Source organism: Hirundo rustica, chromosome 7 (genome assembly GCF_015227805.2).
Source record: "Hirundo rustica isolate bHirRus1 chromosome 7, bHirRus1.pri.v3, whole genome shotgun sequence".
NCBI lineage: Eukaryota > Metazoa > Chordata > Aves > Passeriformes > Hirundinidae > Hirundo > Hirundo rustica.
In genome coordinates, this window is record NC_053456.1 from 34,246,571 (window position 1) to 34,273,954 (window position 27,384).

At 42.3% G+C, this 27,384-nt stretch overlaps 1 protein-coding gene across 2 annotated transcripts in view; it reads right to left on the minus strand.

The window, feature by feature from the left end:
• The window catches only part of ERBB4 (erb-b2 receptor tyrosine kinase 4), a 576,525-nt gene that overhangs the window by 97,237 nt on the left and 451,904 nt on the right, over positions 1-27,384 (minus strand). For both annotated transcript variants that reach the window (XM_058421395.1, XM_058421396.1), the window contains 3 exons: positions 19,498-19,630; positions 16,255-16,377; positions 14,809-14,907 (listed from right to left, as the gene is read on the minus strand). In XM_058421395.1, the coding sequence (XP_058277378.1) occupies positions 14,809-14,907; positions 16,255-16,377; positions 19,498-19,630 (355 nt within the window). The remainder of the gene's footprint in view (positions 1-14,808; positions 14,908-16,254; positions 16,378-19,497; positions 19,631-27,384) is intronic.

The window sequence follows — 27,384 nt, forward strand, 5'->3', positions numbered from 1 at the left end:
CAGCTTTCAATGAGGACCTTAAGCAGAGGTTCACTGGGCAGTCAGTGAAGTCACTGCATACTTAGACTGGAGTAAAAGTGTGCTGCACCATTAAATGCTGAGACGAATTTCTGTGCTACAGGAAAGCACATGCTTTTCCAATAGTTTTGGGCAAGAATTTCAGGAAAAAAAAAGTAAAAATGTTTTTTATAAAATATTATGGACTTCTCCGTAATGAATTAAGACACACACACAGAGCAAGGAAATCTTCATTATAGATCTAAACCACTAATAGATACTATTTTGGCATGAATCCTGGCTTCACATAGTTATCTGCAATTCCGATTTCCAGAAAGTTCTGAAAATCCACCTGTCACATGTGCCACTACTCCAGGATGACAACTAAGAATAAAAAAATAAAACAAATATAAAATTCTGCTTCAGGCGCCGCATCCTCTGGTCTGTTTGTGCACAGATGCGATGGAAACAGCATCAGACAAGTGCCACTCACTTGACTCTGATCAAGCCAGCACCATCAGGAAAAGATGGCCCCAGGTCAGTGTCCTGCAGCCAGGTGAGGACCCAGGCATGGCACAACACTGGAGCACTGTGCTCTCCACTGCCCATGCTCAGAGCTGGTTTCTGGCTGCTCTCAGAGCCTTTTCTGGAGGTGTGATGTGTCTTTAAATGTACTGCATTTCTCAGAGCAGGCAAACCCTCCGAGACTGCCCTGCCTGTCACAGCACTTGCACAGCACAGAGGGCGAGTCTGAGTGACTCCTCACAGGCACTGCCTGCGTTGTTGACGCTGAATTCAAAATACAGTGATTGCCCCATGTGATTCAAATGCATTTGAGAGATGCCCCACTTTCCTGCAAACACTCAAAACTAGCACAAATCACGGATGCAAAAGCTCTCCCTCCTTGAAGGTCATGCTTGCAGACTGCGGGGTCAAACCTTCCTGCCCATCTCAGAGAAGCAGGAGGTCCTGCTCATGCAGGAACAGACACCTTCGTGCACTTACAGAAGCAATTCTGGCTCACTAGGTATTTTGGAGCAATGTAAAATTAATTAGGAAAAAAGCAGTACTGTGATCCCTGTCCTGCAAACACTGAGGGCATGGACCATCGCGCTGACCCCCAACAGGGCTCAGGTGTTGAGAATTAATGTTGAAATGCTTTAAAGTGAAGGAGATAAGTCTTGTAGAATCCCCACATCACGTGCTTCTTCCTCCTCCCTGCTTTGTGCCAATTAAATCTCCCAATTCAGAGTTAGCAGAGGAGAAATTTCAGTCCTAAAGCAACAAGCCTCTAGTGCACAACAAAGCAAGGTTAGAGTTTCACTCAAACATTTGATTGGGAACAGCTCCCACCAGCATTTTTATCCTGCCCGAAAAAATGATCATTGTGATGAGAAAGCAAAATCTAGCCCATTCTCACTTCACTTTTATGCACAATAGCCAAGGCCCTCAGCAACCTGAATTGCTCCCATTGAAAGTTGTCAGGACAAGTAACAGTGGGCTTCATTCTGGGGATTCCCCCCTTGGAGATCAGGAGTAGGTGGTTTAACAGTAAAAATATTGTGTCATTGTGACAAATGTTTTACTTCCAGCCTGTGACACAGATCATTATCTCAGAGCACTCCGTCCAAAGTGATTTGTTTCTTCCTATTTTGATGCAACCAGCAAAAATATTTGAAGTTGCAACCATGCAGTATAACAAAGGCATCGTTTCAGTGGTGCTCAGACAGGAGGATAAACAGACATTTTCACTGACCAGCTTATATGTATTGTCAGCCTTGGCTGCACACACCTTTCCAAAGGAGGGAGTTACTGCTTTGATTTTTGATTTAGGATGAGTGATGGCAAGGTCTCTAGAATGAAAAAAAAAAAAAAATCTATCAAGTTTTCACTCCTTTCTGAAGAGGCTTCAGGCATTGCTTTGATATCTTCTGGTATCCCCGAAAAGCTTGACTTTATAATAACACACTCAGAGCCCCTTCCTCCTTCAGGATCACTTTAAAGGGATAGCATCAGATTAAAACCTAATTTCATCAAGTGTATAATCAACATTAAGAATTGTTTTAATCAAAGACACATTTTGCCTGGTGTTCAATTTCCCACAACAGAGAATTCAAATCAGACTCATCTCCATCTTTCCCTCATCTGTATTCAGCTGCACAAGAACCTCACACTCAGGACCTGGGAACTGCAAAGGGATGGTATTTGAACACAGAGAGTTTCATTGGACTGTTTGGATTTTTATTCTCCTGACCAAGCCAGCATCAGTGAGCCACAGCATCCTCAAATCTGCCCTGTGCTCCCTGTGTCACACCGACATTGCTCTGCCTGTGATTTCCCCCAGGTTTCTACAGCTCTGCCTCCCACCTTTTCTTCCCTACTTTCTTTTGCCATCCTGCTGACCTACTCCTCTCCTGAATAGAAGATTAAAACATCTTCAAAAAGATTCTTTAAAGAACTCATGGCCCTCAAAGGGCAGGGTGAGGACAGCAAAGGAGGGGCTGGAGCTGGCCATGCCTCATGCAGGTGTGGGTGCAGTTCAGGTTACTAATGCCTGGGCAGCTCTAAAGTATTTATGTTCATTGGCAATAAATCCAGCTAAATTCCCCCCTAGATTTCCACAAGATTTGGGCACTCTACCATCAGGGTAATGCATCCAGACATATTTAACATAATAATAACAACAACTCTGTTTTCTCATGTTGATAAAATGTTGGCATCTGCAATAACCCCCAGAACAAATACAATATCAGATCGTTTATGTATGGCCATGCTCAGGTCCTGGCCTCTGTCAGGGCAAGCCGAACAACTCCCAAACCAAACGTGTTTCAATGACTGGCTGCCTGCTCCCATTACAAACAGTCAAATCCATAAATACAACTGTATTTAATAGTTTTTATTTCTTCCTGAGTAGATGCTCTCAGAAAGGAAAAAAAAAATCTCACTGGATGACAGAAGCCAAGCAGAAAGCTGCAGACAGGCACCATGCAAACTTGTAGTACTGCAGGAGGGAATGCCTGTTTTATAAGTGCTCTAATTTGGAGATGCTACAAAGATAGTGAAATAGTAATTTATGTCATGCTTTCATCCCTTTTTGTGAATTGCCACAATCTCAAGATCATTAATTATGCTCATAAGGTAGCCTGGTATCACAGATCCTGCATTTCCAAAGCAACTATCCAACTAGTAGGATTCTACAAGTCAGAACCCAAACATTTTTTCCTAGCACTTCCTACAGCAAACTTTGACAAGGCCAATTGGGGTGAATCTGCTTTTCAACAGCCTTGCAGCTGTCTGGGAAAAAATGGTGAAAAAGGCTCTTTCTGAGTGATACTACCAGGGAAACTTTAGGCACAGGAAGAACTAGTGGTGTCCCCCAGGGGTCAGAGCTGGGGCCAGTCCCATTTAATATCTTCATTGATGATCTGGATGAGGGGATTGAGTCCATCACCAGTAGATTTGCAGATGACACCAAGATGGGAGCGTCCATCTGTCAGAGGGTAGGAGGGTTCTGAAAAGGGACCTGGACAGGCTGAGGGATGGGCAGAGTCCAACAGCACGAAGCTTAACAAGCCCAAGTGCCAAATCCTGCACTTCGGCCACAACAATCCCTGCAGTGCTACAGGCAGGGGACGGTGTGGCTGGACAGTGCCCAAGAGGGAAGGGATCTGGGGTCGCTGGTGACAGCATCTGAACATGAGCCAGCAGTGTGCCCTGGGGGCCAAGAAGGCCAGTGGCATTCTGGCCTGGATGAGGGAAGTGATTCCTCCCCTGTACTCTGCACTGGTCAGGCCATACCTCAAGTGCTGTGTCCAGCTCTGGCTCCTCAGTTTAGGAAGGATGTTGAGACGCTTGAGCGCGCCCAGAGGAGGCAGCGAGGCTGGCAAGGGGCTTGGAACACAAACCCTGTGAGGAATGGCTGAGGGAGCTGGGGTTGTTTAGCCTGGAGAAAAGGAGACTCAGAGGTGACCTGATCACGCTCTGCAATTCCCTGAAAGGTGGCTGTGGTCAGGTGGGGGTTGGTCTCTTTCTCCAGGCAGCAACTGACAGAATGAGAGGACACGGCCTTAAGCTGTGCCAGGGGAAGTTTAGCTGGACATCAGGAAAAAAATCCACTGAAAGAGTGATTGGGCATTGAAATGGGCTGCCCAGGGAGGTGGGGCAGTCACTGTCTCTGGAGGTGTTTAAAAAAAGCCTGCACATGGCACTTGATGCCATGGTTTATGTGAGAAGATGGTGTTGGATCAAATGTTGGACTCCATGATCTCAAAGGTCTTTTCCAACCTAGCTCATTCTGTGATTCTGGGAAGCATTAGGTAACCTGGAAGCTCAAGGTACTATCACTGTGTCAAAGTCAGTGCTAGAGACACACCTAGAGCAGCCATGTGCATGTGCCATGCAAAGCTGACTTTCAGATCTGAAGCAGGGTCCATTTTCAGCCTGATTACAAAGCAGTAATCCCATCCACACTACAGAAACTTTTGCCTGTCAGCACCTATTTTGCATCTTACTGCCAAGATCAGCACCCAAGAGGCTGGCATTTAATAAAAAGCAGGAAAAAGTATCCATAGCTGTTCCCCCATCAGCCTTTCTAACCAACACAATTACTACTTGACAGGACTTTTATAAAGCAGAAGTATGGTTACATATAATTAATCCATCTATTCCTTGCTGCACGCCTTCATGTTTTTATTTCTTTAGGAGATCTAACACCACCATGGTGTGATAACCTTACTGGTAACAAAGATGATGCTGCATCTCTAAGGTGCAGCTCAAAACAACATCACTAGTCAGTTCCTTGGTCACTTATTGTGGATCTCTGTGCCAGTGAAATGCCAAAGCCCCAGGAAGCTGCAGCATGTCACTGAGAGGAATGCCCCTCACTTTTTTGCAGAGGGCTGATCTGCAAGTTTGAGCGGAGCTACAAACATCTAGAAGGTGACACAATGCGGTTTAAGGTGTTTTTCTGGAGCTCCACAATAATCTGAGAGCTCGCCAAGCAGTCACATTAACACTGACATTGATAACTTTTTTTTGGTCAGGAGTTTCTCTCCCATCTTTGCCTCTCACCTGATGAAGAGATTTGTCACAGAGCAACCAGACAAATCTCCCACCCCTGCTTAAAACCAGGCAGGACACAGCATTCAGATCCTCAGAAGTGGCCTAGATCTGGGAAATGGTTCCCTGCTGTCCACAATTAAATCACGTGCACAAAGAGTTTAACATTTCTGTTTGGATTGCCTAATGAACATAGCCTGAATTTTGAAACAACAAATGACTTCAAAGGAGGGATTCACTAGAGGTCATTCAGAAAATGGTAAAACCAGGTGCTTCAATCACTATCATATTTCAAAACATCTTCTGGCTGAGGAATTCACTAGAATGTATCTCCCATTAAAAGGCTTCAGCAGAAACTATTCCTTTTAGTTTCAGCAAGTTAATAAATGTTTTATCAAGAAATATTAGTTCAATATTTTGCCAAGAAAACAATTCCAACAAGGAAACTCATTTTCTCTCCTCAGTACAAATACCATTTTTTCCAAATGCTTTGATTATTAAAACAGCTTTTCAGAGGGACTTTGTTTTTAGCTGGTGACTATAGCTACTGATCTAAATCAACAAGAGTCCATTTAAAAAAAACCAAAACAAAATAATTTTCCTGGCTTCAGAAAACCAGAAGCTAAATTCTGCTTCTATGCATACTAATAATCCTACTGAACTCTTTCAAAGGGCACTGCCCAGCCAGCAAAAGCATCCTCGACAATGGAGAATGTTTCCAAAAGGATTCTGCCCAGGGGCTGCCTCTCCACTGACATGTCTCAGTCAATCAAAGCCCTGGGCACTGCCAGTAGCCAGCTCCTGTTCCACATTCCCCTCCTTCATTGGATCTTACATTTCCATCAGACAAACTGCTCTCTGCACCTCAGCTGTTTCCTACCTCTGCACTGCCCCATGTCTCATGAATTACCAGCGAAGGTTCATCAAGGAGAGCCTTCGAAGCTGCAATTTGTCAGCACAGCTCAAAAGTCTACATAACTACACTTCCCTAAACATTTCTGTGTCCTTTGTCAGGTAAAGCATGAAGATAAAAACAGGACCTGGCCTACGAGAAACATATGTAATTCTATTTTGAACAATGCCTATTAGCCTCTGTAATTAAAAGCCAGATATTCTATATGAAGCAGATACCTTTAGAATACACTTGTAATCACCTTGCAAGTAACTAAGAGGGAAGAATACCCTATTCTCTCTCTCCTGTTGCTAATGCACGATTTGCTTGATGTATCAAGTGCCATTCAGCATCTTTAAAACACCTGACCTCCGCAAAAGCTAATGAAAACAACATTTTAGACACATTCTCAGTGGATCAGTAGATAAAACAGCTTTGTATGAAAGAAACCTCATCTAGTATTTGCTTGTCTACATAAACAACCTAAGGTAATTTAACACCTGAAGATAATTAAAAATCAATAAAAAAAATAAGTAATTTGCCCAGAGGTTATGGGATCTGTGTTGCAATTCAGAGTTCCATCTATAAACTGCTATAGTAATAACATTTCTCACCCCTTTATCTCTTGGGTCTGTCTTGACTGAATCCCCTTCAGGGCAGGGACAATCTCATCACACTTTCAACATGTCCGAGAGATGCTGTGTTATCACAACAAGAAGCAACACAACATCATGGAAAATATTGCTCTGCAAAACCTCCTTATTTTTGGAGCTACAGCTTCAATAAAGAAGAACCAGGCATTTCAAACCAGCATCTGCTGCTCTGTGAACTGCCAGCCTCAGCGTGACCTCCAATGTATCTGCTTATCCCAGTTATGGCACTGATATCTAAAAGGTATTGGCAGAATATTACAAAGATTATCAGCAAGCCAGTCAGGAACCACCTTGCCCTGTCTCATTTCTCCCATCACAAGCAGCAATAGGAATATCTGATTGTCACTTGTGAATAACAGGTAGAATATTAATGGAAACAGACATTAATTATTTCTATAAATCTGTGACAGTTGCTGATGAGTCAGAGGGATCAGCGCTGAGGCACAGAAAACAACTTTTGAGGGATTATTTGCAACAAAGCACTGAGGGAGAAGTCCTGCAAACTACAGTATTTGGAGGTAAAATGTATTTTGGCAGTGATACTTGAAAATCGACTCCTATAAGCCTGTGCTTCTGTACCCTTACACTCCTATTAAAAATGGTTACAACACAATCATTTGTATTTATACATGTATTTTTTTTTCTTTTTTTCCTCACTACAACATTAAAAGCCTTGTCCTCCCTTAACTTTAAGTTGACTTGACACCTCATTAGATCAGCTGTTAACCTCAAACCAGTGATGGCTTGTTTGGGATGCATTACAGTTCAGCTTGTGGAAACAGTACCTCACTTTTATTAACAGGGGTCCCATAAAACCCTTCATTTTTTTATCAGTTCGGCAACATTCCGGCATACACAGCGCCCTTTAGGAACTTAAACATTAACATGTGCCTATTTTATATTGCTAATAGGAGCTGGAGGCATGGAGAAAAGAATGCAAAGCTGTTTCTTAACTACAGGTTTTCAGTTTTAGTGATAAGGCAACACTTGTCACCCTGTTGTCAGTGCCAAACTCTGCTTTAAAACTGCTTATCTGTCAGTTTCTTCTCATAACATATCAAGCATTATTAAAGAACCTTATTTTCTTTAATTTAATATTTTTACCACATTTTGTCACTTTTATTTCTGCACTTTGCGTCTGAATCTCAGAACAACTGTGAGAAGAGTCCCAGTATCCCCAGCCACTGTGCTGCTGTTTCAGGAAGACAGTTTCTCCTGTGTGTAATGACAAACCTGTGAGCTGCAGCCTTGCACTCCAGCAGGATCTGTGCCTGCAGAGGTTCATTTCCCCTCTGCCTTAAACAGCACCAGCTACTGGCTGTGCAGATGAAAATACCCACACCTGCAGGTGCTATCCTCTTGGGATAAGTTCCAAAAATTTCATGGCTTTACAGCATCCAATAGAAATTTTCACTGAAGTCTGTAAGGTTACTCTCCCGAAAGCCCACATCCAGATACAAGCACATAAGCCCAGGGAAGATAAGAAGCTGGAGGAGAGCATTCTGACTCCGGCCCAGATCTAACCCCTGGTAAAGGGTGGAAACATACAGCACAATGCCAAAAACTATTGAGTGCAACAGAGAACTCATCGTGGAATACAAATCCCACGAGCTCTTGATTAAGTCCCCTAATTAACTGTGTACCACTTAAGATACTCCTAAAACCACCTCTCTGCCATTTTTTTTTTTTTAAATATTCCCATCCTTTGCCTGTTCAATTTCTAAACACTTTTGAAAGAGACCTCTCTCCTACTATGTCCTGATAAAACAGTGGCAACTCTGGCATCCTGCCCTTCAGAACAATCGCATATACAGCCAAGCAAATAATTCACTTAATATTTCAGTAACCAAGCCCAAAAGTACACACCAAGGAGACAAGTATCAACCCTGTTACTGGAGTACTTTATACATTGAAATAGAGAGTGTAATACAAGACCTCAGTTCAAAATATTTCCTTTATACATACACACTTTATGGCCAAAAGTACTTCTTGAATTTGATCAGACTCTTTTAATACTTTCAGTTAATCCACAGCTATATTTCCCTGTGAATAAATGAACACTCCCACCTGATCTTCTTCCCATGCACAGATTTCCCCAAGCTTAGGCAGGGTTTTCATATCATAAAGCATTGCAAACCTGACATAAGGAGTTCTGCAACTGCCAGTACAAAAAGCACCTGAATGTACTTCCTGACTCATTTAGGAGTAATGTCAGTCCCTCACTAAAGCATGGGATTCCTCCTTAAACCTGTGGCAGACTTCTTGGAAGGATTACTCTAGAGGTGAGGTCCTGGCCCTGCTGAGTTCACTGGCCAATTCACAGCTCCCATAGATTTCAACAGGGTTCACGCTTCCCCCATCACCAGCGGTATCTAAACTCACTCTCCTTCACTGCATTTTCCAGCTGGAATATTATGCCAGTAGAATCATTTCCAAGCAGCCTGGCTTGTCTGTCTGTGCCTGTACCTCAAGCTTTTTGTGTATGTCCTTTCACCACACAGAAAATTAAAACCCCCGGACACACACACATTTTACCCTCACACACTGTGCAGGGGAAAGTTACTGAAGCAAAAGGAAAATGTAAAAGACATTTTTCACACATTCAAAGAAAAATTATTCCTTAAGATGGAAATAACAGAGGAGCAGCCTTGTAACAGTTAACCTTCAGAACGACTAAAAGCAGTTAACCTTCATCAGAGATCAGATTTCCAGCTTCTGCAGAGGCTGAGCGCTCTTGGGGCCTGTGCATGGTATGCAGCATTCTCAAGGACAGCTAGATTTCTGGCATCTCTGGACAAGTTGGAAATTGTAATTGCAATCACAGTGAGCCTCTGTGCCTGGGACTGATAGGCAGGCAGACAGTTCCCCTGCTAAGTGGCTCTGCTCACACTTCCAGCGTGCAGGGGTGGGAAGGAGGGGGAGGCTGCACAAAAGGAAGCCTACAACCACAGGAGTTATGTCACCCCTTGCCCCCACCTCCTGAAACTTGACATGATGGAGTGAAAACCTGTTTGAGCCGGAGCACAGAGCCAGGCAGTGCTTACAGACCCCTTATGCCAGCTGGAAAGGAGGATGTGTATGGAAACGACAGCAAAAGAGGATAAGGAAAGACATCTCACTGCCTCCATAAAGGATTTCATTTGATCCTAAACCTGCCACCTCAGCTGAGGTTCAGGATTAACTCTGTTGTATTTCCCAAGCAGCCAGGCAGTCAGTGAGAACAACTGTGGAGTGTCTGAATCCAACCACTGTCAGCAACCACGTCTTTTCAGACTTTCACAAGAATCTACATGGTCTGTTGAAAACCTGGGTCAAACACTGGGCTGGGCAGGAGCACAATGTATACAAGGAGTTAAAAATATTAAAAAATATTTCCCCAGTCACCCCCATGGTCACATAAGGCAGGATATTACAAGGAGACTGAGTGCAAACACACCTGTGTCAGCTGAGAAATTGTGTATCACAGAGTGTGCCCGTGGCCTCAAGGGCTCTGAATGCCACCACAAGCCAAGCAGAAAACCAAAAAGCTTCAGCTTAGAACCTTCCTGGGTCTAAAGCAAACAGTGGAAACCAAGAACAGGTGAGTCTTCTCCCATCTTCTTCAACTGACTAGCTAGCTGTATCTCCAGTGTGCTTCCCCTCTAGACACACTTGGGGAAACAAAGAAAGCACCTAGGCCTATCCATACCTCTGTGGGGTTTTGGCTGAACAGGAGGAAGGATTCTCTAGTCAGCAACATGATTTTCTTGTCTTCGATCCTCTGAACTAAAGATAAGTTTGATAGTGATATCCTCAAGCTGAGGGCTTGTCCTTACTGTAATTCAGGCATACAATTTAAAAAAAGCTGTTCCTGCAGCACACCTGAGTGATTTATTAGTTTAGTTCATTAGGCCAGACATAAATAAAAGATGTGGGTGTCAGTCCCTTACATGCAGCTTTAATTTGCTTGCTCCATGTCCGGTGGAGGTCACTGTCACTTTACCACCTCTGCACTTGGTGTGACAAATGTCCTCCCACGCTCCAAGTGCTGCCAGTGCACACACCAAGCCAGGAAGCCCCTAGATCTTAATTATAAAACCATAAAAGAAACCAACTGCCTCCGAAGCTCTCTTACTAGGAAACAAATGAGAATGGGAAATTTATTTCCAACCATAAATCCCAAAGCCTTCAGTTTAATTTTTCCCAAGTTAACTTTCTCACCTAGCTAAGCAGCACTGCCTTCTATTATTAGCTTCTGGCCCAATATCAGCTGACCACCATCAGTCAAACTGTCTTCATCTCAATGAGCTCAGGGACTCCCAAGAAACTCTGTGTATGCTGACTCGTGCTCGCAGCCTCTAATTATATTCTAACAGATAATGGAGCATTTAAACTCAGAGAGGATAGATTAAACTTGTAAGTGGCTCAAGATCCTGGAAACAACCACAGCTCATAGGATTACCTCCTGGAAACTTCAACCTTAGAGGAAAGGCCCTCATCAACTGTCTGTTTCCCCCTTACAAGGTTTTTAAGAACATGTTTTTAGACTCAAAGACTGTTTGCTATGCTCTCCAACTGCAGCATGTCTTTAGAATTTATTGTATTGCCAGTTGAGTTTCTGGCTTGTTGTTAAACCATCTGACCAGGCCAATGGCTACTTGAGTTATGAGACATAACAGTCAAACAAATTGAGGCTGAGGAGGTGAAATTGTTTTCCCAAGTGAAATTGTAAGCCCCTGCTCTACTATCAAGTAGCCTCTTGGCAGCACATTTGCCTCTTTTCCTTGCTACAAGAGTCTCTTCTCTCCATAAAACTCAGGACCATCACATATTCTGTTCCCAGCCTCAGGTGAGGAGCAGCATGGAGCTCCCTCCTGATGTCCCTGTGTCTTGCTGGTGACTCTCCCCCAGAGATCCTTGGAGGCAACAGCACTTGCACTCTGAATTCAAACTCCAGCCCCCTTCTGGGGACAAGGGAGTGTGACCTGCCAGAGCAGAAAATAAGCCCTGCAGCTTAAGCACGTAACAATGCTGAGGGGGAAATCCGCCAGACTCTGTAATGATCCCAGGCACAACAGACACCCAGAGGTATGTGGGGAAATAGGGTAAATCTACATTTTACAAAACAGTAATAAGAGCCTGTGTGTGGTGAAAATAAGCCCATAGAAGACCTCCTGTGCAGTCTGGGTCTGGTGCAGGTCACTTTGCAGATTCCAGCAGCACACACAGACCTACTGCAATGATAGAAATTAGGGACAAACACGGAGAGCAAAGGGAAAGGGCTACCTGGGAATGGGGGGAGAAAGCCTGGAAAAAAGACTCTGCTGCGGCTCCCTCAAGAAAAATCCCAAATAAGGGCTGTGCTTTTGGATGATGGCAAGTCCATCATCTCCTGATGGGAGGTGCTTGGCCAGAGCAGGCAAGGCTGACATCAGGCATTATATCATTATAGTCATTACTGCTCCATTAGTAGTGTTCAGGCTGCTGAAATGACAGCCCAGCAGCCCAAATTGTTTTTCTTTACTCCTTCAGCATAACGTTTAGCAGAGCTTCAGGAGCTGGCAGAGCACTTTTAGACTCACATTCTGCCAACATCAGAAGTTTTCACCAGATCTATGGGCAGCACCACTAACATCTACCCCAGCCATTTCTGTGGACACTGGAGTGTCCCAAGTACTCTCTCTGCACACAAAGTGCTGTTTACCAAAGGCTTTCCATCTTCCAGAGCCTTTCTAAAAGGAGCGCTAACTTTTACTTACAAGTACAAGGAAATTCCCAATCCAGGGAGAAATAATTGCTGACAAAAGCTCACCTGTACTTGACAAAAGACAAAAAATGAAAGTCAAGGGTGTGACTCACATAAAGACACCTTCCCACCAACCTCCTCTTCCCATTCACTACCAACACTGTCAGACTCTTGTTTAAGAATTAACCCCACCACGTTCACAGCGGTATTTAACCGCTATATACCTTTAAAATCTGACACAAATGCTTTTAACCAACAACCTTTATTCATAATACTCTTTTTACTGAAGTACAACAGGCACATTTTGCTTTCAGATGCGCATTTGAATATTTCCTCATAAAATAAGGTCAGTAAACAGTATCCAGTTTTAACAGGACAGCTATACTGACTGAAGTCTTGAAGTGAGATTAAAAAAATGTGTTTTACTCTAACTTACATTTCAGTGGAAGATATTTAAGTTACCTACTCATAATTTAAATTTTGGCTTAAACTTTTTAAATATTTAAAATCATGTCTTTTTTGGGACAGGGAGGAGAAATCACATTAAAACCATAAATATATAATGCTTGGGTCATTCTCTTTGAAAATATACTGTTTCAGGAACTAAACAGCTGGTTTAGGAGGTAAGGATGGCAAGAAGCTCTATGTAACTGGATGAGTAATTATTTCACAAGAATGAAATTTAATCATATTCATCAGTGCAGTATGGAATAGGATTACAAATCACTGCACATGTATCAAAAGCGGCACTGAGAGAAAATATTATTTCTCCTTATTGCCACTTGTACCAACTAATGATGACGTCCAGTTCTTTTTTATCATGATTAAAAAAAACCCAAAGGATTATTTTTAACCGCAAGAACTAAAAACAACTTTAATTTTTCCATCATCTGGATATCACTGGGTCAGAGAATCAGGAAAAGTTATTAATTTAAAGAGAAACCTTTCCTACTGTAACTGTACAGTCAAAACTCTCCAGAGTTCCCCAAAGCCTCTTCTTTTCTGAGCCATTTTTCAGACATTCTGATGCAAATACTGGGGGGAAGTATGGTCCAGTGAACTAAACTGACCTAAGCTGAGCTATGAAACCTCAGAAAAGCAACTCTGCTTTTACCAAGGTCCTTGTGTTTCCTTGGCTTCAAGGTTAATTGGTATCAGAGGAGGAGATATCACAACTGTTTCTCTATCAGATCAAGGATCAGATCCTGATCTGGTACAAATTGCTCAGTTCCACTGACTTTCATACAGGGATAACAATTCCCTCACCTTTAAGCTGGAATCTATCACTGACTGACCACTGATATCCAGTTCACTGGATCCCACCTCTCCTCTTTGGGCACCTCTATTAATTAGCAAGACTCTTTGTCCATTAAGCAAAACTATCTAATACTTATTTATCCCTTTAGTGGAATTAATTCATTTTAAACAGTGCCAAAACTGCCTTTTTTATTTATTATTTGTCCAAAATGATGACTGAATGCAATAGAACCACAGAATGAGAGAATTATCAATAATTTTCATTAATGTACATGAATGAATTATCATAAACGTACAGTACTCAGTAAAAAGCATAGGAAATCCCTCTACACAGCCTTTCTTCAACTGCCTAGGAACTCACACATGAAACAGCTGTCTAGAACACAAATTCATTACTGCACATTTCTGTTCACTTCTAGGTGGAAGAATGGACTTTATAATGGGAGAACCTTCTCCTTGTGGCTCACAGTCTCATTAATGCTAGCAAATTAGGCCTATACAACTGAATAGATCAGCAAGACTTAAAAGTCATAGGTAATTGTCAAGTTCACATGAGAGACTTGCAAAAAGAGTGCAAATTTCTATGACTTGTCAAAAAATTGTCACTAAATAAGATACAGAGATTCATGGAGTCAGTGAGCCTTGATCTTGACACAGAGCTGAGAACTGAGTGCAAAGCCCCTGTGATCATAAAACATTCGTGGAAATTACCACCCTGACCTCTTATCCACGCTATTTCAGATTAGTAAAACAAAACGACTTTTAGATCCTAGCATATTTTATTTTTCCCCCCTCTCCCTGTTACACTTTGCTGCTGCTGCCAGCTGCCAGACTCCTGGAACACCAAAGTGGGTGAGAACTGAGCTGAATTTATGTTCCTGTGAGTTCTTTACCAATACAGACCCGCACGCACAGCAAGGTGCTCCCCTGCAACTCCTCCTCGCTCTTCCATGGCTTTTCTGCCACAGAAAGATACAATATCTGGCCCACGAGACAGAGGTGTTTTCATCTTACACTGACAGAAAAACGATTCGAAAACTCCAAGTATCTTGGGGCACATGCAGTGGAAAACCCAGCCCTGCCTAGGCTGTGTACAAGCCTCCCTCTGCTATTTAAACATAAAAAAAGAAAGAAAACTGGCAGCAATTCGTATTTAGAACCCCTGTGAGCTACAGAAAGACATCTCCCCTGCCTAAACCCAAAGACACTGCTCATGTCTTACTTACATCCATAAACTCCACGTTGGCTTTCGGACCGGTGGTCTCATTCAGGATCTTAATGGCCACAGGAATCTTTACTGTTTCTCCCTCAGGGACCCAGATCCCCTAGGAAAAGAAAAACTTGATTCAGAGTTACAGTTCTTTCTGACATGTTATGCAGATCAGTTAGGAGACTCAGAGCTGAGCATGCACAAAGTTACAAAACAAAAAAAATCCACAGAACTACTTACATCAAAACTAAACTCTGATGTAAAATGAAACATTTTGTATCAGTGAACACCCTTTATTTTCTTGTCCTCAACAGGGTTTCTAAAGAGCAATGGAAGCATGGCCATGATGCACATTTTCTAGTGACTCAGATAAAATTCTGATATTTACTTGGATAGAATTAAAGAAACCTGGATTTTCTGTCTGGATTCTGATGCTCAAATTTGAAGTTATCAGTAAACTCTCAAAACTGATTATTACTAGATCATAACATCATGCAGGAACAGAACACCCTCGGAATAATATACTTAGAGTAAAACATTTAAGGACTGTTTGTCTAATTACTTAATACCCGAGAATCAAAAACTTAGGTATCTAAAAAGGAAACTTGAAATTCATGAACTGTGCATGTCTTAGGCTACTTTTCCATCATTCTTGACTATTGCTGTATTCTTACCAACCTCATGGCATCCATCTCTATCACTTTATCATCATCTTACTATATTCAAGCTTATTATTCATAGATCTATTCTCATGACCTTGCAGCTATAGTGACCTGGTCTGCACTTCCTTCCTTTCCTCTCCTCTTTGAGGACAGATGCAGGTGCTTGATCTGGGAGGTTTGGGCTGCTCCCAAAGGGTTGGGGAATTGGTTTGACTTGCCCACTAAGCCCTACTTTATGCCTCTGAGATCTGGACATGATCTTAAAAAAAAAAACCAAAAAACCAAACTTCTTTAACAGAAGTACTTTTTCCATTGTGGGTTCCACCCTCACATCCCAGTTGCTAAAGGGTGCCCTGACATAACTCATCTTTTCTATTTAAATGGAAGAAACAAGAAGCATTACACTTCAGGTAATGGCATTGTTTTAGTAGGTATTATTGCTGTCGCTAGAACCATGTGACATTCGTGAAATGAAAGACAGTGTTTATCTTTCTTTCCAGAACTGTCCTGCTCTTGTGTAAGAACAGGAGGGAAAACCTTGGTGCTGCATTTCGCCAGCAGGACAGCCCAGCCTGTGTAGCCCCCTCCTACATAAAAATGACTGGGGCTGACATGTCTTTGTTTATCAAAAAATAATATTTGCATGACACCATTTGACCCTGAGGATGCATTCTTTGCACACAAATCCAGTATCCTTTCTCTCTGAACCCACCCATGGGACAAGCTGCTTTGCTGCAATGCAGAACTTGACTGCTCCAGAGTTAAGAGGGGGCCCAGGGCTGTGTGGGGAAGACTCTCACCTTGTACACTGTTCCAAAGGCTCCAGAGCCCAGGACCTTGACTCTCTTCAGCTCTGTCTCCTTCAGGATGCGGAGCTGAGCTTGATTGGGTGCTGTGCCACTCGGGGTCAAGGGCTCCACAAGCTGTGAGGGAAAAATCCAACAGTCTCAAACATTTCCATTGCAGCAACCCTCTTGTTAGAGGGTAGAAAGGAGCTCAGACACAGACTTCTTGTTTATCACAGCATGAAAAGGGCCCTGGTTTATTCCTCTTTACAGCTCAGCCATCCTGACTCCAACCATTCACTGACCCTGGCTGCAGCAAGCTCCTGCTGTAGGTTTCCCTGGCAGCCTCTGACTGCTGGTTATTTCCTGCTAAACTCTGACTGCAGGGATCAGTTTGCAGACTCTGACTGCAGGCTTTTACCCAGCTAGACTGTGACTGCAGGTTCCAACAACAGGCTCTGACTGCACACCCAGACTGAGCTCACAGCAGGGATTCTCTCTCCTCAGGATCCTTCTTCTTCTTCATGGTTCCTCCTCCTTCCTGATTTCCCCTCACCAGCTAATCCCCTCTTTTATACCTCATTGGATACAGCTGTGACTCATTAGGGGCAAGGCTGTACTGGGTAATTAACACAGCTGTTACTTGTTAACAAGTCAGGGGCAAGGTCACCTATATTCCCTTCTCCTACACTTTGCTAAATATGAAGACCCATCAGAAGTTTATGCTCAGAGCAACCAACCCAAGGGAATACTGGAACAAGACGGTGGTGGAGATCTATTGGCCACTGCCCTGCCAAGTCTTGGAGGGATTTTTCATCTTCAAAAGCAAACCAGCAACACCACGAAACCAAGAGACCTGATAAAGCAAGTCCTTATGATAAAGCAAGCCCTCACTCAAACACATGAATTTCCACCAGAAACTGCACGAAGGAATTATGAACTGGAAACTGAATTGGTTTCAGAGTAATGCATCCAAGGACTTTTAATAATGGAGGCAGTATAAATATTTTCTACATGACAAAAATATAGCATTTATTGTCAGTGTACCATATATAGCATTTATTACCAGTGTATCACATCCCAATTTTGCCCATTTTAGTGTGTTTTAAGTTGGCCACATTTCTTTTTAATGGCCTGCATTAAATGGCTCATCACATTCTTATTCTGTTTTGAGGAAGGGAGGATTTTCCTGAACTTCTGTTTTACCACACAGTAGGACAACTTTAGAGAGAAAACACCTTAGAGCAGAAAACTAATTTATAACAGACACTAATTTAACTGCAATTAAACAATTTGCTCAAGATGTCCCAAGAAACTTCATAAATGAGCCACAATGGCACATTCAGTTAAAAATGCTCTTAGATCTCATACCATCTCTGCCAGAAAAACAATGCTTCTTTAAAAATAAATAAAAAATACACGTGGAGGACAAGACAGTACAACACCTGAAAAACATTCTGTTCCTTTACAGGATGAGGAAAATAATTCAGGGCTTCTCCTACTCAAATTGCTTTGAAACCACTGCAGCATTTCAAAGCTGCCTGTTTACAAGGCTAAATGCAGCATGCTCTGCAGTTTGAGAACTACTTCTATGGCTCTTTGGGCACCATGAACTACTTAATTCGTTGACCAGAGCAATAAGTTTTGTTCAGGTAAAAATACCAGTATCTGGCAATTAATGGGTAAGAAAACATAACAAAACCAAACAGCAACATGTTGAATGATTACTCTTTCCTCCTGTCCACTTCAGCTGTTCAGTATTTATACCATCAAAGAAAGGTTTGCTGTAAAATAAAATCAGGCACACTGCCAGAACACTTCTGTATTTTCAGTTTGTGAAGGATGAAAAGAGGTTCTGTGCCACAGTCCACCAACACAGAAATGGCAGGGAGAGGTGGGGATGTGTTGTGGGGGTCTAAAACCAGGCTTGTAGAGTTTTATGGAGAATGAGCTACAGAAAGAGTAAGTCCTGTTACAGCCTCTAGCAAGAAAGAGACACTAAAGCCATTTGCTGGTGGTTTATTTCAGGATGCTCCTGATTTAATCTTCAGTTTCTCAGCCAAGACAGCAGCTTCCCCACATGTTCAGTAGGAGGCCTTGGTCCCTCAGGACTATTGCCAGCCTTAGCTTTTATCTGACCAAATGAAAAATGAAATCTGGACTTCAAAGCCAATGCAAGGAGAACGACCGGCTTAAAATAATTTATGCTTACGTACGGGCTGATACAATGGCAAGATTTATTCATCTAAAGGCCCTCAGTACTGTTAAGCTTTCTATACAGCTGAACAGTGTTTAACAAGCAACACAAATTCTAGCCAAACACGAAGATACTTGTGCAAACAGACTGGGGTTGCATAAATCATTTACTCCCAGGCTCTACAGTGGAGATGAGTGGGAGCAGAACCCTTGGAACAGAAGAGAAAACAGCACTGTTAATAATGCCTTACCAAAGAGTCACTAGCTAACAGCATTTCCAAGCTTTATTATCTTACAAAGGGGCACCCTAATTTAAAAATACCATCATTTGCAAACTGCCTCTAGTATAGGGCCGAGGAGATGGCAGTAATCACCTTTGCAGTAGCTGACATACATTTAATGTTATATTTAAATATACTTCCTAGATTGCCCCCTTCACTAATGACACTTCAAAGAGCAGGATGGAGCCATTACAGTACTCTGCTACATTTTTTGCCAGTAGAACTGTGAACTTCAATTGGTTAAGCTCTGTGAAGTATCTCGGTTTAATAAAATTCATTATTACTACTGATCATTACTACGGGCTTTGACAAAATTTGGACTATGAAGGCATTGTAGGCACTGGGAAAAACAGTAACTTCCAATCTGCCTTTAAGCATGAAGTTTGTATCAGAGCTTACTGCAGGAACTTACTTTAGCCTTAAAATAAATAGGGCCAGAATGAAACCCTGTAATATTTAAGCATGAGAGCTGCTAAACATACTGACAGAAGTTCAGTGGAGAGCAGGATGGGAGTTGAGAAATCTGGTGGGACATGCCTCCACAGGGAACTTTTATTCATGGGGAACTTTTCCTGGTCTTCAGAAGCCATGAATCTGTACTTGTGCAGAAAACCAGCATCTTGAAATAACTCTGTTCTTTTCACCAGTTTAGTCTGCCCAAGTAAGTAAAAGGATCTCTACAGGCCTCTCTGGTAACTGAAGACCTGAACATCTCTAGTAGAAAAGCAGAACAGCCCTGCACATCACCCCACACAGCCTGTGAGAAACAGCCCAGGCTCACCTCAGTCTCCAGGAACCTTCGCAGCGCTCTCTTCTTCTTGATGCTTTTGCGCCGAACGTACACAGCAAAGGTCAGGCCCATGATGACGATGATGAAGAGGCCACCAATAACTCCCGCAGCAATCAGGGGGGTTCTAGCAATCAGAATCAGAGACTTTACTTTCACAGCTAGGGCCAGAGACCAAAGAATGCTTGGGTATATAAAACACAGCCACATGGAAAGCTCACTAACTGCCTTATGACCCGAATTCCATCCCAAATGGGAAGTCAGGGCAAACACATTGACACATGGTAAGAATTTGCCTGTTTTTAATCATTATACCAATTCTGGTTTTTTTCACAAAACCCCATGCATATGTGAGGAGTCGAGTGGACAAGGAAAACACAACATGCACTTTGATGGCAAATGCAAATCTGCAATGGCAAAATGAGGACACAGGTATCTACAGTTTCCTGCAAGAGATCCGCCTATGCTGACTTAGGCTCCACCCACACCAACCCATGGGCATCTGCATTCGGGGGAAAACAAGCCAATGAAAATGCCCAGACTACCAACACAAAGTGCCTTCCTGAGCATGAAGGAAGTCAGAGGGAACTTCACAGGCAACATCTGGCGATCACCTACACAGGCAGTCGACAAATCAGGCTCCCTCCAGAGAAAAACCCAAAGCAGTATCTCAAATTAGGCATTTTTACAGCATGCCAACCACTTACCAACACGAACACACTCAGAGCATTTAATATCCTTCCAACAATGGCTGGACAGTTGCTGAAAAGATGGGTGAAAAGATGGGTAAAAACACAGCATGACAACTGCAGAGTGTGATGGTGCTGCAACCATTGCCTGATAAGTCTAGGAAATAGATTAACTGCTGTCAAGATTGTGGAACTGTCACTGCTGTGCTCTAAAAGCCTCCCTCAGTTAGATCTGAATGATGATGAAAGGTGCATTACAGCCTATTAATAAGAATGTACCACACAGCTACGGAAAATTTTAAAGAGACTCCCTCAGAAATACTAAATTGTTTTATCCAAGCCTTTATTCTTCTTTATGATAGAAACTCTTAATCTTGCAGATAAAGGCAGGGGAATGTTGTCTGGCTGGGAAACAGGTTATGGTGTTTGGGGAACATGAGTCCAGTATCACCTCCACCGCTTCCTCCTCCTCCAGGGAGTCCAGCCTTAAAACACATTGCCCTTTCTAACCCCAGTGGTTACTCTGTGACTTTGAGTGCAGAGCTTAAAGAATCTGCCATGTCTGCCCCAAACACCGCTCCTCTCTGTTTTCGTGTCTTTCTACATTGCTGATATGAGAAACTCTTTAATAGACAATTATGGAAAACACTGGCCACCAAAAGCCTTCTGTGGAGCTTGTACTGCCTAATGCTCTTGAGCGGAGGAATTTTTAAAATTAATTTTTATGCTGCATGAACAGTCATACAATTTTTAAAAACCACCAGCAAATCACAGACTGACTAAACAGGCAGGAGAACTCTCAGCTTTAAAGTGCATATTAATAACTAGCATAACAGTTGTCAAGGTAAGTAATTGAAGTTTTATAGTACTGTGTACTCTAAAATAGTCCAAATAATATTTACATGATAGACTATAATAAAGAAATGGTTCTAAAGGGGATATAATAAGTAATGAAGAAAATAAAATGAAGTTTGTAGTCCTTCTATTGTTACAGAGTACAAGGGGGGTTCAAACTGGATCTTTGAACTCTCACTGACTATGAAAGAATGTCCTTATTTTTAGTAGGTAATCAAAAAAAAAGGAAATAATTTTCAATGACTTCACCAAACAAGCATTTTAGTTGCTAATGTGAAATATGCTATATTATACCTGAATTTTCAGGAGATACCACCTAAACCTATTATCAAGCAAGCTTAAAAAGGAAGCGTGAAAGGGATAGTACAATGTTCAGTAAAAGAACATATTTAAATGCTGAACAAATCAGTGAAATACAGAAAAAGCTGTATTTTCCACTCAAATAGTGATCAGTTGCCTTGACTCCCAAATCCACTACCCTTGCATCAAATCCTGCCAGTCACAAACATCCCAGCCTTGGATATGATCACATACCCAGCAGCTTCTCTCTCTGCTGCTGAGATAAGCCCCAAAGTCAACAACCCTGTGGTTTATTTGCTCCAGGACCAGATGCCAAGTCTTTGCAGCCTCAGCTCCCTGCTATCACTTCACCACTGCTTCCAACCACACGTGGATTATTTCCTAAACTCAATTTTCAGGGTGCTACCCCATCACTGGGGCTGTTTTCACTTGTGTATGTTGGGTTTACTTTGCTTTTTCTCTCTGTTCTGCTAATGTCCACAGTTCTCCTGCCTCAGTTCTCTGCTTATTTTCCTGCTTGCAGAGCCTTACCTTTAATAGCCTGAGGAATTCCATTAAGCTGTTTACCTTTCTGCTGGGCCATTGCTGGATTGCTCAACACGGATCCCTGCAAGGTGGCACTGACCAGAGCTGCTGCTGAAGTCACAAAACCTCCTCCCACTTTTTTTTTTTTTTTTTTTTTTTTTTTTTAAATCCAATCCTTTTCTGCATATGCACCTAACAAACTGTTTGGCTTCACAGGCAGCTGGACACACAAATCTCCTTTGCTCTAGTGGCCTTAAGGGCTTAATCCACTTACTTTTGTTACATTGTTGTCCCACAGTCACCTCCACGGCTGCAATTCCTGGCATCTACCCCCCTCGGACTACTGCTCACTTAAAACTAATTCCATGAGCAATGCTGATGAAAAGACAAAAAATGCACTATCAAAAGCCTTCATCCTGTTAAAGTAATTTTTAAAAGCATGGAGGACTGAGAAGGCTCAGAAAAGCTAAAGTTGAGCAAGGAGAGGTAGTTCCATGTCAGTCCTGCCTGTCCATAATTAATGGACAGCCAAAAGTCAATCCTAGGTCACATTTCTTACAGCTCCACCACTAACCCACCAACAGGAAACTCCTGATACAGGCTCTGCTTTCCTTTACACACTGAAAATCTCAGCTAGGTGCTTCTGGATTTTCATGCTCATGAAAACAGGCTTAGCAGTCCAAGAAACACAGCCCTGAATCATAGTTCAACCCCATGTAATTAATTTGCTATCCCACAGCCCTTCCTCAACTGAAGAGAGACTACCCAATTAATAAGTGGAAAAGGAGTCAGCTGGAAAGGCTGTGGGAGGAAAAACACCCCCACATCATGAAAATCCTTCCTCTTTAACTAGAAACTATGTATCTGTGGCTAAGAGTTGAAAGAAAGATTCCAGTATTCCCTTAGGAGAAATGAATAATGTATATGTATTTCTTTTTAAATGCGTACTGCGTTTTCACATTTAGAACCATGTAACACCCACTCCCCACACACCAAAACTGACACTGAATTCAAAGTTAGTATTCCAGGATGGACAAGGATGCTCATACCATTCCATCCACTACAAAAGATCAGGATATCTGCATTTCCCACAGTGCCCTGAGACCAGGTATTAAAGCTTAATTACTGATTTAGGTGAGTTCACGGTTGGTCTCACACTCTTGGCTGGAGAGTGCAACAGAAAGAGAAGAGGAAATCGAGCTATGGCCCATGGAGTAAAGCTGACAAACACCACCTGTTTCTCCATCCTTGGCACTGACCCACCTGGTATGAGATGTAAAGAAACTGAGCTTTAAAGCCAAGCTGTTAGAAGGCTGCAAGTTCCTCTATCAACTTTCTCCTCCTTGGAGTTTTTATCTATATACCCAAACAGGATTCTTTACAACCTTAAGTGTTTGCTAAGCAGTTCCTTCTCGTAAATCCCTGCTACCGAGGCATTATTTTTTCCTGATGGATACTTCCCACATTCTGCATTCCTCACCCCTTCCATCAGTGGGGGTTCAGCCAGCTTTGAGGGTTCCCTTTCAGAGATCTGATAGATTCAACTAATCCTGTAGTGATAATCTTAGTATTTAAAACATACAAGATAAACAACCAGGCTGAGAAGCAAATTTGTGGATGTTTCAATGGCCTCTCTCTGCTATAAAAAGACCTAAAACCTTTACAAGTTTTCAGGCCCAAAAGCACAAACAATGGTGGACTGAAGAGAGAAACAAGACGGATGGACTTCTAAAGCTGTAATTGGACAATTAAACCCCAATATGCAAATGGACCAAAACTTATAAAAGTGCAAGACCTCGTGAAGAGTCGTCAATTTTTGTGACTATTTTAGGACAGCCACAATGTCCAGAGTGCCTGGTGCTCACCCCAGGGGTGGCAAGCATTCATCTGATGTTTTTCACATGGAGACTGATTTGCTTTGTGCTCTCTTTCAAGAACAGGGCACCCTTCCTCCTCTCTCCTCCTAATCTGAGGGTGTTTGAATACTGATAAATAGCCCTATTTATGTGCAGATTAGGAGTTCTAATCATGAGTAAACACAAATTTTAACTCACAGCTGATCTCACAGTTACAGAATTACTACCAATTGCACATTTAATCCAGAGATGGGCAAACTGTCAACTAGCCACAACTTTTCATCGTGCAAAATGACCTGAGGGTTGCAGTCTGTGTCTGGGTCCACTCAGCAGGTAAACAAAACGAAAGAGCAGACACAGCTTTCACTTTGGCCAAGGCTCATGTGGGCAAACACGTACCTGTTGACAAAACTGCCTTTTCCTTACCCACACTGGTTCTTGTATCAATGCCTGTAAAGGTATGTTCTACTCACACCTCTTTTTTAAGAATGTAGGAGTCCCTGTTTTACTCAGCAAAGTAAATTTGGATAAAGAAAAAAGATACTAAGTACAGCTTTGAAAATTAATACAGCCTAACATTCTACACATTAATATGTATTGATTAAAAATCGATGGCATTTTTATTACCTCATACAGTGCACAATGGATTTCTTTAAAACTGGTTTTAAATCTGAATGGCATAATTTAGAACTACCATTCTATTACGTTTTCACTATAAATTACTAAGAACCCTCAATTTTAAATCTGTGTTACTACATCTGACTAGCAATAATTACTGAAATCTCTGGGATTACAGCATCAATATCAAGGCTTTTTATGGGCTTCTCCTCCTCTAAAACTTATAAGTCCCAATAAAATCTCTTGCATCCCTACCGTTTTTAGGCTGAGATTTTTCTTTTCTGCCTCAACTTAAAAAAGGATGCCATAGTTGAGAGCCTGCACCGTGACTCTGTTTTGAGGCTTGAGCTTTAAATAAACAGATTAGCATTCTTTCTAAAATATGCCAAGTCAGGCCCTATATAATATGGACTGATTTGTCTGTGACACAAAGCCAGTAAAACCCACTAGACTGGACTCACAGGTGAAGCCAGTTTAGCAAGTAAAAGAACAATCTGCTTTATAAACCTGTCATATTTACCATTATCTTTGGGAACAATAATATTTTGCTTTAAATAAAGGAAACTAGAGCTCTTATGACCATGGATCCTGATGGAGCGCTCTGGAACCAAAACCATCAGCGTTAGCTCAAGGAGCTTCTCTCTGCATAAAGAATTCCAGTTAGAAGCAATCAACCCAGCCTGCTTCTCTGCAACCAGTGGCAGTCAGCTGGCTCATCATGCCTGTGTACATGAGATTATTCATGAAGAAAACACATTTTTCTCCAATAAAAACACGGCCCCTTTGCTGTTCATTCACTGTCAGATCCAGGAGCACCAGGGAGTAGCACAACCCATGGCAGGGCCGTTCCATCGCTTGAGAAACACGTGGTAGAACCCACATCGGATCTGCAGGCACCAAAACATCCAGTTTTGAGCTGGGTTACACAGACAATACACACTGTAGCTCAGAACTGGAACATTCTGCTCTGCAACAGGTTTTTATAAATACAAAAACCAGAGAACATGAAGGAATGTTCAGGAGTATTTTAAATAACTATCAGGAGAAAAACTGAATATTGTGCTCTTCCTTTTGTTATTTTTTTAAAACACTTTTTGAATTCCACTGGTGGAAAGTGCTTGTAATTCACTTAAGTTCAGTTAAGTGTTTGCTGAAATTGAGCTATTCAACAGAAGAAATAATTGAAATGCACACATGACTGTGCCTGTAGACTGACCAGGTGGACTGTCTACCTCTCAGGAGCTGCAAGAAGGGTTCTCTATCTCATGTCCTTAATTTTTACTTTATTTCGCAAATTAGAATTTTTCTTCAGAAAATGCGTTGATCTCTCTTTTTATATCTGCCTGCTTTTTTGGAATGCCGGTCCTTCCTGAAAGTAATCATTCAGAAGATTTAAGGAGCACAGAGTGGGAATTTTTTTGAAGTGGTTGTGAACACTGGACTTCTTCCTGTTCCAGCTTTGAGTCATTTGGGACAGCAAGCATTTGCTTTCTCAAGCTCCAGGAGTATTTCACAGTAGAGAGCCTTCAAGGATTGTACTGACATTCTGAACCAGACTCCTTCTTCTGAAGTCTTTATGACTTTATGCCTCTCCTTCAGGGAAAAAAAAAAATTCTGTACATTGAAGAGAGCCCTAACCTCTGCCTGAGCACCTCTCCAAGGGGAACAAGCCCCTGCACAGAAGGGAACAGTCAGACTAAGGTTCAGTACTGGACATGGGCAGAAGAGAAAAACCAAACATCAAAATTGGAAGAGGGGAAATTTAGATTATATGTATGGAAGAAATTTTTCCCTGCAAAGGTAAGGCTGTCCAGAGAAGCTATGGCTGCCCCTGGATCCCTGGAAGTGTCCAAGGCCAGGCTGGACAGGGCTTGGCGCAGCCTGGGATAGTGGAAGGTGTCCCTGCCCATGGCAGGGGGTGGAACAAGGTGATCTTTCAGGTCCCTTCCAACACAAACCATTCTCTGATTCTATGATAACAAAATGGGACATAATAAACAGATGAGAATAGAACTATCACCCTGTGTTCCCAATGATGCCTTGGGAAGGCTGACCTGGATCATCCACTGCCAGCATTTCCCCAAAGGGCACTCTAAGAAGAAAAGTTCAGCACAGAAGCTGCAAACTCACCCACTGTCACTGCTCTCTTTGGTATCCACAGCTAGCCAAAGGAATCCCATCCACTCCAGTACAGGAGCCAAGGGAAAGCAGCCTTTGTGAGCATCATTCTGCTCTCAGCTCTGCTGATGATGGGGTTGTGTTTGCTAACAGCAACCCCGACTCTCCAACTGCTCTTTTGTTATGATTGTTTTGTAGTACAGCACAGCCCGCATCGAGGAAAATGATAATTTAGTAAAATAGCTCCTCCTTCTCCCAAATTTCTGTATGATGGAACAGTCCAGAATTTACTGCTTTATCTGTGTAGCTTCTAAATGTTAAAGAAACTCAGCTGCTGAGACTTCAGAAGAGGCCAAGCATCTGGGGAAACAGTGATCCAACTTAAAAATCTCTTTTTCCTCTTTCAGTCACAACCCCCTTCCTTTCCCCATGCCACCAAATCCCCAAACCCAAGTACCAGCACTCTGGCAGGCAGTGGATCTTGCTGACTTTTTGCGCCTTTTAGGTCTCACAAAGTCTGAAGCTCATTAGAGGCCAAGGAAAAAAAAAACACACACACACAAAAACCCCACAAACAACAACAACAACAACAACAAACCCAAAAAACCCCAACCACCACCACCACCACCAAAAAAAAAACCACAAGGAGAGAGAAGGTTTAAATACCATTTTTTTTCCACTGCCTCTGGCATGAGGGAAAGAGGGATTGCTTCTCATTCCACCTCAAAAATATATGTATTTGAAGTATTTAAGGAATCAGCAGCACAAAAAGTCTGATGAAACCTTGAGAGAATATAAACAATCATACTGATAGGGCTATAGGTTTTGGCTTGCTTTCTCAGTGATAGCCTTCTTCCCACTGGAAGTTTCCAGGAAACTGCTCCCCTATTTTAAAAATCCATTGATGAAAAGTTGACTTA